The sequence below is a fragment of the Netta rufina genome, assembly GCF_964035555.1.
Source record: "Netta rufina genome assembly, chromosome: 28".
Taxonomy (NCBI): domain Eukaryota; kingdom Metazoa; phylum Chordata; class Aves; order Anseriformes; family Anatidae; genus Netta; species Netta rufina.
In genome coordinates, this window is record NC_140152.1 from 2,230,715 (window position 1) to 2,241,990 (window position 11,276).

Consider the following 11,276-nt stretch of genomic DNA (forward strand, 5'->3'; position numbering starts at 1 on the left):
TGTATTTTGCATTTCATTGTGTGTGTAGTTCCCTGAATGAGCTAAAAAAAAAAAGTCTTCACTTAGTTTTCTTCCATTTCAATAAAATGCTTGCTTGATTTTGTTAAGGCTGAAGCTGTCTCCAAGTCCCTCGTCCCGTGTTACAGTCTCTCGGGCTACCTCCAGCAGCAGCAGTAGCAGCACTTCACTTATTCGCTCTTCCCGAGGCAAGAGAAAACGTATTGAAGCAGAGGAGCTTTCAGGCAGTGGAACAAGTGGAATTGGCACTGGAAGTATTAGTGGCAGCAGTAGTAGCAGTAGCTTCCAAATGTCCCAGCAAGCTTCAGCTACTGGAAGTATCAGCATAGATGAGATAGACCTGGAGGGCAAATATGTTCAACTGAAGAACAACTCGGAGAAGGTGAGTGCCAGCTGAACTCCTAGGAAACAAGAAGCTAAATTGAAATGTTGCACAGCCTAATAAGCGCACGTAGATAAAGTCTCTTGAGAGAAATTGCATTTTTCAAGGTGTGTCATCCTGCAGTAATTAACAGTGGCATTTGAAAGGTGAATATTATTCCACTGCACTAGCATGAGTGTAGTGTTTGATGCAGTAAGAGAATGTAGTTTGTGCCCTGAATATCTAAACACGTATGCTGGTACCTAGCTTGTTGAAAACAGCCTTGCTGGCTGTAACAGAACTGTGAAATCTCTCTTAAATTGTTACTGAATGACCTTGTAGGATTTACAAATAACACTGTTTTTGGGTATAGAAAAATATTTTCAAGTTAGAATGCAGATGTCTAACAACCATGTAAATAAATGTAATTGAAAAAGATCTAAGGAAAGTTCTGATGCCTGTTTGCTCTGTTTTGCTCACCCTAAATAACTTTGACTTTTCTCATTAGGATCAGTCTTTGGGTAACTGGAGACTGAAAAGACAAATCGGAGACGGAGAGGAAATTGCTTATAAATTTACTCCGAAGTATGTCCTCAGGGCTGGGCAGACTGTAACAGTAAGTCATACTTCGAGTATGTCAAAAACAATGTTATTTTGTTGATATTGCAGCAGTTGTAAATCTAACACTTGGTTTGGCCTGATTTAGGGTATAACTTCTGGTTTCTTGCATTTTACTTTAGAGGAGTAGGATTTCAGTTACAGAAAGGCAAAATACAAGTTGGATTTCCATATTAACACTTAGTATTTAAGACTACTTGTGACACAAAGAGATGAAAAGGTATTTGGGGTGGGAGGAGAGGCAAGGACTGATTTTCAAACACCTTTGTCCAGGTTTGGAACATTAATCTTGCTCTACTTCATGAAATAGGAAAAATTCGGAGCATTTATTTGAACTGGTAGACTTTAAGACTAGATACTCTAAGCCTTAAATATAGTAGAACAGCTGCTTTTTTGTAATTTTATGTTTGATATTTAGTCTGCAATAGATGTCCTTTCAGAATTAAAAAAAAAAAATGGCTTTCCTTTGATCAATTCCAGCTATTACTAAAGTATCAATTGCTCAGATGCATGCCAAAAATGAAATTGGTACATTACAAGTTGCATTTTATGTCTTGGCTTCATACAGTGTAGTCATTGAGACTGTGGTAGGAGAAACTGCTATACTCAGAAAAGAATTGATGACTGCAATATTAGAATAACTTCTTTTCTCTTGCCTTTAGCTATGGCTAGTGTTAATTTTGTTGCAGACTGAGAATGTCTTCCTAAAAGTACTGGCATAGGCAAAAGTAGGGTAAAATTACCACTGGAGATCCGAAACAAAACTAACATGGAGAGAGAAGTGGGAAAGTTAGAAGTTTTTGGATATTAAAAAAATGTACACAAATACCTGATTACAGAATCTTTCTCACTAGATTTGGGGTGCAGATGCAGGTGTATCTCATAGCCCCCCTTCTGTTCTCGTGTGGAAGAATCAAGGCAGCTGGGGCACCGGAGGCAATATCCGCACATACCTCGTAAACTCTGATGGAGAGGTAGGCTCTGCCTGTTGAATAAGAATGTGGGTTGGGTTATCTCCCAAACTGATGAAATTGTTTTGGGGAAAACAAAACAAGCAAAAAAGATTTCCCCCATTGTCTTCTAATATAGTATAAGTTACAACACTGAAGTAATTAAATACCTGTATCTTTGTGATTTTGGAATCTTCAGACAACTGTGATTGTTATCCTTATTACATCCGTAGACTACTTTTTTCTCATTTTTAGAAAAACTCCCTGCTAGTGGTGGATTTGCTTGGCATTTAAGTTTGTGTTTTCAAAGAGGCAGAGAAAATAAATATTGCTGGCAATTAAAAGTTAGTGTGTAGGACCCACCTTATTTTGGGATGCAGTGTCATTATTAATGTGGAAAGATAGTTGCTTTTTCAGTGTTGGAAGTATATCAGAAGTTTTCATTTGGCACTGGTTTCTCTGTGTTCTTCGTTGTCCTACATCTGCCCACAACTGTTTTTTCGAACTATCCCTGCAGAAGACTCCTGCAAGGGAAGATCGTGCTTTGGCTGTTATTCATAAATGTGCCATTATCCCAGTGGTCCGATAGAAATAGGAAACTGAAACAGACCTCAGTTGTATCAGTTTTCATGCTGCCTCTCTTGCTGGCAATTCTGTGGAAGCACTTTGTGCCTGAACAGCAGCACAGGACAAGGTAGGAGGGAGGGTCATTTGTATAGATAGAAAGCTCTCTGGCTTAGTATTCAAATAGAAGAAGTGGTTAAAATAGTGTCTGGAAATACTTCAAATCCATGTCCTTACCTGCTGTGGTTACCTGTAGTATCCCTGCTTAGAAGTGTATGTTGAGGGCAACTTTTTCCACAACTAAAAATTTGCTCCTACAATTTCAAGGCTGCAAGGTTTACAGAAGAATTTCGTACTGCTAATAAAGTGTTCAAAAATAGTAGTAAAGGAAGTTCCCTGATGTTTTAAAATTCTTTTTAGTGCCTGGTTTGGAAGACTGTCCTGATAATTCACATGCAATAGGTACAAAAAGCTTAACAAATAATGACTGTTCTTAATGCTGTGTAATCATAATGAAAAACTTTAGTTTCTGATGTTACAATATCTCTCAGACAGCTCCTAGCTGAGTCTTCTATGAGCTTGTATAAAATTGAGTAATGGCCACCTGAAACATGGCTGCTACTGCTCAAATACCTAGGAAATGAAAGAAAATTCCTGAAGCTAAATTACATTACTTGTCTTTTGGTAGTTAGAACTAGGAATGTTTTCGTGCTTTTCAGGGTGTTACAGGTATTTGGTTGCACAGCTAACTTTGAAGCTGGAGCAAATTGCTTTGAATCCTCAAAACTTTAAGTGGGGTGTTATATTGATGGTATAGCAAAAACTATGGGCCATCTCCTTGTCTTTCCTTTTGTGTAGGAAGTTGCAGTGAGAACTGTTACTAAGTCGGTAGTCATGCAAGAGAATGAAGAGGAAGAGGATGAAGCAGAGTTTGGAGAGGAGGACATTTTCAACCAACAGGTAATAAGATGCAGACCAGGTTTTTAATTTGTGCCTGGTTGGTTAGATTAAACAGCAATGAGATTGTGGTGGTCCCTTCAAGTTTTCACTAGTTCTGAGTTTCTGGTCCATTTTTCCAACAGATGCTTGCAGAGGGCAATATCAGAACAGCTTGCAGCTCTGCAGCATCACTACAGTGTGCAGAGAGAATACAGTGTGAGCAATTCCTCCAGGAACTGCTACTTGAGTCAAGCTCATATCAAGAGCTAGTAAGGATGTAGTGAAGTTTAACACTGTCGTGTAGTTGAGTTTAACACTGTCTTTCTTATTTTAGGGGGATCCCAGAACAACCTCTAGAGGATGCGCAGTGATGTGAAGAAAGAAGAAAAAAAGAAACTATTATTTGCTATTTTTTCCATTTATTTCCTTTTATTTTTGCTATTTTTTTCCTTCCAGAGCCACTGAAAACTATTTTTATACGTATCATCTGATTTCTTTGAAGTTTACTCCTTGGTACATTTTTATAAAAAAAAATCAAAAAAAAAAAACCTTTACTGAACAAAACTGCCAGAATTTTTAATAGATTTCTTTATTTCTCCCTCTGGTTGAATCACTGTACTGAAATATTTTTTTCCCCATACAGAGTTTAAAGTCTTATGTACAAACCTGCAGCAGAAAAGATTTTTTTTTTTTTTTTTTTTTTTTACTTAAAATGGGACGAGACTCCTTGAGTGTATGGTAAATCTATAGTCGGTGCATATATAACCAGGATAACTTATATTTAAAAAAAAAAAAAAGAGGGAATTTTAAGAAAACATGTTCAAATGCAGGGCCTCAGGATTGATTCATGATAGTTTGTCCTTTAAGAAATGGTAGTAAGTTGCTGGTGTCCTCAGCAGTGCCCAGCTTAAGAAAATTGTACACCGCGCTCATTAGAAATGCTACTCCACCAGTGGAAGTAACAAAGGGTAGTTGCATTTTCTGTTGGTCTTGGCTCAGGACCATGGCATTTTGTCCTGCTCCAGGATTTGACAGCCTAGTACAAACAGATGAATCTTGTCAACACCATAGCTCCATATCATTACTTTGGAAGATGGAGAGTGATGGCTTCTGCTTTCCTGAGATAGACACCATCTTAATGTATGGAAGTGTCAAAACCAGAGTTCTAATTGTTGTGTTTTCCAGGGATTTTGACATTGTTGCAAATGAGATCTTGTTAAATTGTGAATGCAAGTTGTGATGTACAGTATTTATGATGTTAAGCATCATGATTTAATCATTTTGACATATTCCGCATTGAAAAGAATGACTTAAGATTTTAATGTTGAAAATATTTTTACTTTTGGCAATGATAAATATTTGGAGTTTTAAAGGTTATCCTGTGTAAATGTTGAGTTTTTTAGTCAAACCTAGATGCAGTTTGTTCATACTTGTCATATATTCCGAGGGGCATTGTCAGATATATTAAGCACTATTTGCAAAATAGCACAGAAATAGTTTAATGACATTTTTTAAAGTTAAAAGGAACTGCTGTTGGTTTGGACATAAGTATTGCTTTGCAGTATTCAGATCCTCAAAGTAACAGTGAGTGAAGTGAATAATCCTTTTTATATAAAGAATGCTTTGTATTAGTAGCAGATGATTTTTATTTCAGTGTGATGCATTTTGTCTCTGACCATGTCCCTTTAGCTTCAGGTTTCCTATGCTGCATTTTTGTGGAGGTAACTGACTCCCCTAAGGTTAATATTCAGATAGCAGTGCATCTTTAAGCACTAGGAAAAGTGATCGACTGTTCCAAAGAACGTATTGGCTACTGTACAAGCAAATATTTTTTTTCCCAATAGTAGTTTGGATACCATTTAATGACAGCATAGAATCCTGTTTTTACCCGCACTCTTGAACTCTGATCTTGTCATTCAAATAGTTTAGACTCATCAAACAGACTACAAGGTTTGAATGTTTTCGGTGGCTTTTGGATGTATGTTCTCTGAACAATGTTATGACTGACAGATATAACCTAGAAAGTCAGTTTAGTGGCTCTGACTGAAGGCTTTGCAATGCAAGCAGGGTGGGAACAGAAGTGACTTCTATGGATATATTTTGCCATCTAAAAATAAATTCAAGATGCTGCTTCTCTCTCTTTGGGTGGGATAATTGAATTACTGACGTTAAACTAATGCAAAGTTAGAATTATGCTTGTTATCAAAAGATACGTTACAAAAAAGCAGTAGGAAGATTTGGCTGTTTGGGCTAATGGGATCAATTTATTGACATTGTTGGCCATTTTTCTAATGTAATTTTCCCACTCTGCTTGCGTAGAAGGTTAAATATGTAGTAGGTCATGTCTTTCTTTCTCTCTCTAAAACATATCTAATGAAATTATGTTTCTCAGACATACTGTTACCAATTACCTTTTCTAAATTGCTGTTACACAAATGAATGCAATCAGTGTAAAAATATTTTTGCAATGCACCTTCCAACCACTGGATGTTATTTCCCTGTCTGACCCACAGCTTCTATAATATCCTTCCATAGTGTTTGAGGGTTTTTTTGCATCTTTTCTTAAGATCTATATTTATTTTTTTACATTGGCCAGTTTTCAGATTTCTTATTCTCCTTTAAGATTGTCCTGTAAATATAAGATTGTTCTGTGATCTTAAATACTAAGCAATGAATGTGCAGTTCATTTGCGTTTTTTCTGTGATTTTTTTTTTGTAAAGAATGGGCTAGAAAGGCAGCTTGAATGAGGAAGAACCTCTTGCTACCTGAGCCATATTTTTTTTTTAACAGCTACTGTATGGGAAATGTGTCTTCTTGTAGCCTTAAGGATCAGTGCTTGCAGGTGTTTTGTGGTGAGCACTGTGCCCTTCATTAACAGTCTGCAGAATTTGTCCTTAGATTTGAAGCTGTTCTTGTAACTTTAGAAACACTTCCTTTTTTCCTGAAGTTTAGGCATTTATAGGTGTTCATAGACAACAATGATTGATACTGTGGGAGAAGCTTAATACAGCAGTCTAAATGTATGATTCCATCACCACAGTGCTTTCTAAATGGCTACTTAGAATTCAAGAAATAATTCCAAGCTGTAAACTAAAAGACACAGAAAAACTACTGTATTCCACTTCTTGTTTTCTTTTTGTGTCTGTTTTCTTTAGACACTATCCTTTCCTCTTGCTTTTGATACTGAGCTTCAGTATAACTACTTTCACTTTTTGTACTATCAGTCTAAAGTTGGTGCTCCTTACTAGGAGATTATTTTTTTGGCTTTACCAAAGCAAAAAGCATTGATTCTTTAGCTTCTCTCTTTAAAGGAAGCTTTTTTGTTCAAATAAAAAGCAGTGTCCCCTTTCCTATTTGATCCTGTAGGTAAGCCACTCACCACTCTTGAGGAATTTAGATGACAGTCGACGCTTCTACTCCATTGTCTGATACCAAGTGTAGAGCTTTGAAGGTATTTGATATATAAGATATTCGACTTATCAGGAAAAACGATTTTAAGGCTTCTCTGATTAGAGAAATTAACCAATATAGCTTATGTCAGAGTAGGTATTTGAGTGTAACTGCCCATCTGGATGCTCTCCTTCCAGAAGAACAAGCAAACAATTTTATTCTGGATGAAATAATAAAAATTATTCCTGAATAATTTGCACCAGGGTGAAGGGGAAGGAATAAGAACAGCGTAACTACAGGAAGAGAGTTAAGCTGATCTTTTCATTGTGTAGAGCACAGAGAATCACATAAAATACTCGTAAATGTATACCTACTTGTAAGTTTGTACTATGTAAAAATGGTTGTTTGAACAAATCCAGCTGTCTGCAAAACCATGGGTAACGTGGAGTCCTGTGGAGTGAGATACAATTACATAGAGCCTCTGTTTCATGACACTTCTTTCACCACACTTCTATATTTGTTACTTAAGCCGTTGTATTGCAGTGACTTATTCCATGTAATAGAGTGGCTATGATTGCTTTGTTGCTGCACACCTTTATTTCACGGTCTGTGTTCTTAGGCTAGTTTAGGACTCTGGATTTGCCCTGACAAAAACAGTAGTTTACACTGATGTATTGATCACTTGTCTTCAGCACTGTTTTGCCATTAGGTGGGAGTTAGCTGGCATTGTTTGTGTTTGTAGCAGGAGCCAAAAGTCTCAGGAAGAAAATAAACACCTGCTTCCCATGGACTGTAATGTAAAAGCCAGACAAGTTTGTCTGCAGCTTGCGTTAGTCACAAAAATCATATTGCAGTGCGAAGCAGACCTTACTGTGAAAGGAGATTCACTTCTTTGTGTGTGTTTATCCTTGAGCAACAGGACACCTCATGTTCAGTTCAGGGATCTTACTATTTTTTTATACACCCTTTTTCCTTCTTGTTAATGCTCATCCTGTAGGAAGGCCTTTTAACTGCAACCTGAGCAGGGTTGGTTAGAAGAGGCTCATAGAAATCCTCTCTACACACCAGAACATTTGAGAATATTTTTCTTTCGTGTGTACCAAGAAGATTTTGATGCTGTATGGAAACATCCATGATCTGTGTTTTTTATGTTGTGTAGCCACTTCTAGTATTTCCTCACTATTAAGCTACTCAGTCTCTTCTTTCTGTATCTTGTTTTGGAAGTCTTATCTCTAAACGAAGGCAAATCCATATTTGATACTGGATTTTATTGCCACTGTTGGGTCCAAACCCCACATCCTACATAACCAGGAGACAAAGCCTTGTTGTAAACCAGTGAGTGGAAGGTGAGATAGTGATTGCATTTTTGAAAGTATTGTTTTAGCTGAATGTCAAGACAAATTAGAAATTTTCATTTGTCAAACATTTAAAATGGCCTGGGAAACAGAATTTTTATTTGCCCTTCAACGTGCTTAGCTTTAAACCACTTTAAAATAATTTAAGTGTTTTTGTTTTTATACAAGACCATATTTACATACAATTATTATTTGTAAGCATAATGCCTTTCTTGAAATGCTAAGGTCTAGAGTGTGAAAAGGTTGCTTAATGTTGAAAGACTCTGTTTAAAATAGCACTAGCAGTGAATTGACTTAGAGTTCAGGAAAAAAAGTGTCTTATTGAACTTCTAAATTGTCTTGTTAGCTTTTAATGAAGTGACAATTCTGTCCATAAGGTGGATGTTACTCTATTCCAGCTACCCAGATCATCATTACACTAAAAGTACAAGCAATAAGCTGTTTTAAACAAGGTTAAGCAAAAATGCTTTACATTTGGGCACAATAGTACCTTCTGGGTTGAACTCTATTTTCATAACAGTGATGCCTTGTGACTTGAATTGTGATTTTAATTTAATTTTTATTTTTTTTAGCACAGACTTTATTTAGCTCTGGTCATTGGCCAGTTTAACTGACCATCTTCAGTCAGCTGCTGAAAACTAATTTTTGGGAGGTTCAGATTTTTAAAATGACTTGTGAGAAAGGTTACAAATTGAAATATAAGCAAAAGGATGAAAATGTTACATGGAGCTCATGAAAACTACATAATGATCTAGACTTTACCATTTCAAAGTGTTTTTTTTCTTTTTAGAATATGCATGCCAAATGTCTTGTCTTTTTCAATGATTTGTAATATACATTTTATGACTGGAAACTTTTTGTACAACACACTCAAATAAATGTTTTGCATTTTATTTGTTTGTCTTTCATTTAAACCAATGCTGAGGTAACCTGGGCTGCTGGAGATGCTTTATCCCAGGAGCCCTTCCTGTGTGTAGTGAGATGGGACAGTGAATTTTCTGTGCTCCTTTTAAAAAAAAAAAAAAAAAATTGGTTGAATGAAGTGGTGTGTCCAGAAACAAATAAGCCCTTTCCTTTAAATTTTACGCAGGCAGTGCTGTGGGGAAACTGCTGTCCTTACTGATCAGTGGCACTGCTTCTAACTCAAGCAGCAGGAAGAACTTGAGTATCAGGAACAAATCAACTTCCATTCCCTCTCATCATCCCACTGTCCTTCTGGAGCCCTTCCAGTGCAGGGGTTGTTTCCATTTAGCAAAGATGTTCCTGACTCAAGAGTAAAAAGCAGATTCTGAGAGACTTAGGAACTGAGAAATGGGCTGAATTATTGCTGTGATTACCTATGCGCATCATCAACTTACCTCACCTTCCAATTAACTATTTTGCTTTTCTGACTATGCCTAAACCATCCCATTTTCTCACATTTGAAAAAGGAATACCTGGATTTTGGATAAACAGAAGGTAAACAGAATGCAGTCTTCTGAGTTCACTATCCACTTCTTTTCACCTGTCTGTACTCATAAACTTCTACGTTGGGTAACCACCCTACCTTCAGCATTAGCTGCTTGGAATGCTGAGGTGCAGGAACTGTGGTGCATCTTTTTTTAAGTGGATGGACCCGCAAAGGCATGATGTGGTTTTGCAGTACTCTGATTGCTGTCTAGCTACTGAAGATGAGACCAGTTTTGGCTTTAGCTCTCCTGTAGTGCTCAGAGGGCAACAGCAACATCCTTTATGTGTCACATCTACCTGAAAAAAAGCTACAAAATGTGTTACCATCTTCCATTTGATTCTATGACCTCCTACAGCGTTCTGGAGGCTGTCCCATTGTGCGGGTGCTCAGGGTATGAGCCGCTTTGCTGAGCCAGGTATCTAAGTGAGAGGAAACACGGCTCAATCCCATAACGAGAAGGTTCACTGGGGAGCTGCTCTCTGCAGGGTGCCCAAATCCTACTGCTCACCGTGATGTTGGGAAGTGGCACCTGAGGACGTTTTTTTAGCGCTTTTCTCTGAGGTAAAGCTGGCTTCGCTCCCTTCCCGCCGCCACAGCGTGTGAGGCCCTGCTTTAAACCCGATACCCCAGCGCTGCGCCGCATTTAACTTGCAAAATGTCACAGGTCTGGCACTCGCAGCCCAGCCACCAGCAACGGGCGAGTTATTTGGCAGCCTGGGCACGGAGCCCACCCTGCGAGCACCCGGCAGCAAAGGGAGCGCGGCGCGGGGCATGCCGGGAGTTGTAGTTCCGGCCCTGGGCCTCCCGCGGTGCGCGCTGGGAGCTGTAGTTCCGGCCGGCGGCCATTTGGGCGGCAGCGTGCGGGCCGCTGCCCGCGGTGACTTTGCGGCATGGAGAGCGGCTTCGGCTCCGACTTCGGCTCCGACTTCGGCTCCGGGGGCGGAGGGGGAGGGAAGCTGGACCCGGGGCTCATCATGGAGCAGGTGAAGGTGCAGATCGCCGTGGCCAACGCGCAGGAGCTCTTACAGGTGAGGGGGGCGGCGGGGCCTGAGCCGCGCCTCAGCGGCGTGGGGGGGGGGGGGGGGCAGCGGCGGTGCCGGCCCGGTGCCCCCAGCCCGGGGTCCGCGGCCGCCTCTCACGGCCTCTCTCCGCAGCGCATGACGGACAAATGCTTTCGGAAGTGCATCGGGAAGCCGGGCGGCTCGCTGGACAACTCGGAGCAGGTGAGCGCGGTCGGGGCAAGGCGAGGAGCGAGGGGTGACCCCGGCGGCGCTCCCCAGCTCAGGGCCTTTTTTTTTTTTTTTTTTTTTTTGTATTATTTTTTGCCGCAGAAGTGCATCGCCATGTGCATGGACCGCTACATGGACTCCTGGAACACGGTTTCCCGAGCCTACAACTCGCGGCTGCAGCGGGAGAGAGCCAACATGTGAAGCTTCCCGGCTCCTGGACGAGGGAGGGACCATGCGGGGAAGGGACAAGCGGCCAGTCCAGGTGGTTGGAGGCGAGATCCCGCCGCCTCCCCAGCCCCTGCCGTGGCAGAGCAATAAACCCTCGCTGAACCGTTTGCATCCTTTGGCTTTTATTAGCACCAAAACCCAGGAGTGAGTGAATTTTCCAGCCTCGAGAGCCGT

At 40.0% G+C, this 11,276-nt stretch overlaps 2 protein-coding genes across 2 annotated transcripts in view; both read left to right on the forward strand.

Moving 5' to 3' along the window:
- LMNB2 (lamin B2) overlaps positions 1–9,088 on the forward strand; it is a 29,196-nt gene extending 20,108 nt beyond the window's left edge. Inside the window, exons 8-12 of the mRNA XM_084302793.1 lie at positions 109–400; positions 888–995; positions 1,852–1,971; positions 3,370–3,471; positions 3,785–9,088. Coding sequence (XP_084158919.1) covers positions 109–400; positions 888–995; positions 1,852–1,971; positions 3,370–3,471; positions 3,785–3,826 — 664 coding nt within the window. The 3' untranslated portion in view covers positions 3,827–9,088. The remainder of the gene's footprint in view (positions 1–108; positions 401–887; positions 996–1,851; positions 1,972–3,369; positions 3,472–3,784) is intronic.
- A 1,398-nt stretch (positions 9,089–10,486) lies between these two features.
- TIMM13 (translocase of inner mitochondrial membrane 13) lies at positions 10,487–11,209 on the forward strand. The gene is made up of 3 exons (XM_084302824.1): positions 10,487–10,673; positions 10,800–10,868; positions 10,977–11,209. Exons 1-3 carry the CDS (start codon positions 10,536–10,538, stop codon positions 11,073–11,075), a joined length of 306 nt encoding a protein of 101 aa, XP_084158950.1. The 5' UTR covers positions 10,487–10,535; the 3' UTR covers positions 11,076–11,209.
- The last annotated feature ends 67 nt before the right edge of the window (positions 11,210–11,276 follow it).

What these genes read in the sequence shown, in the direction of transcription:
- TIMM13 (XM_084302824.1), top strand. Translation starts at nt 10,536, where the DNA reads ATGGAGAGCGGCTTCGGCTCCGACTTCGGCTCCGACTTCGGCTCCGGG. An exon ending in ACGCGCAGGAGCTCTTACAG is followed by an intron (nt 10,674 to 10,799) that starts GTGAGGGGGGCG and finishes CTCTCTCCGCAG; the next exon opens with CGCATGACGGACAAATGCTT. An exon ending in CGCTGGACAACTCGGAGCAG is followed by an intron (nt 10,869 to 10,976) that starts GTGAGCGCGGTC and finishes TTTTTGCCGCAG; the next exon opens with AAGTGCATCGCCATGTGCAT.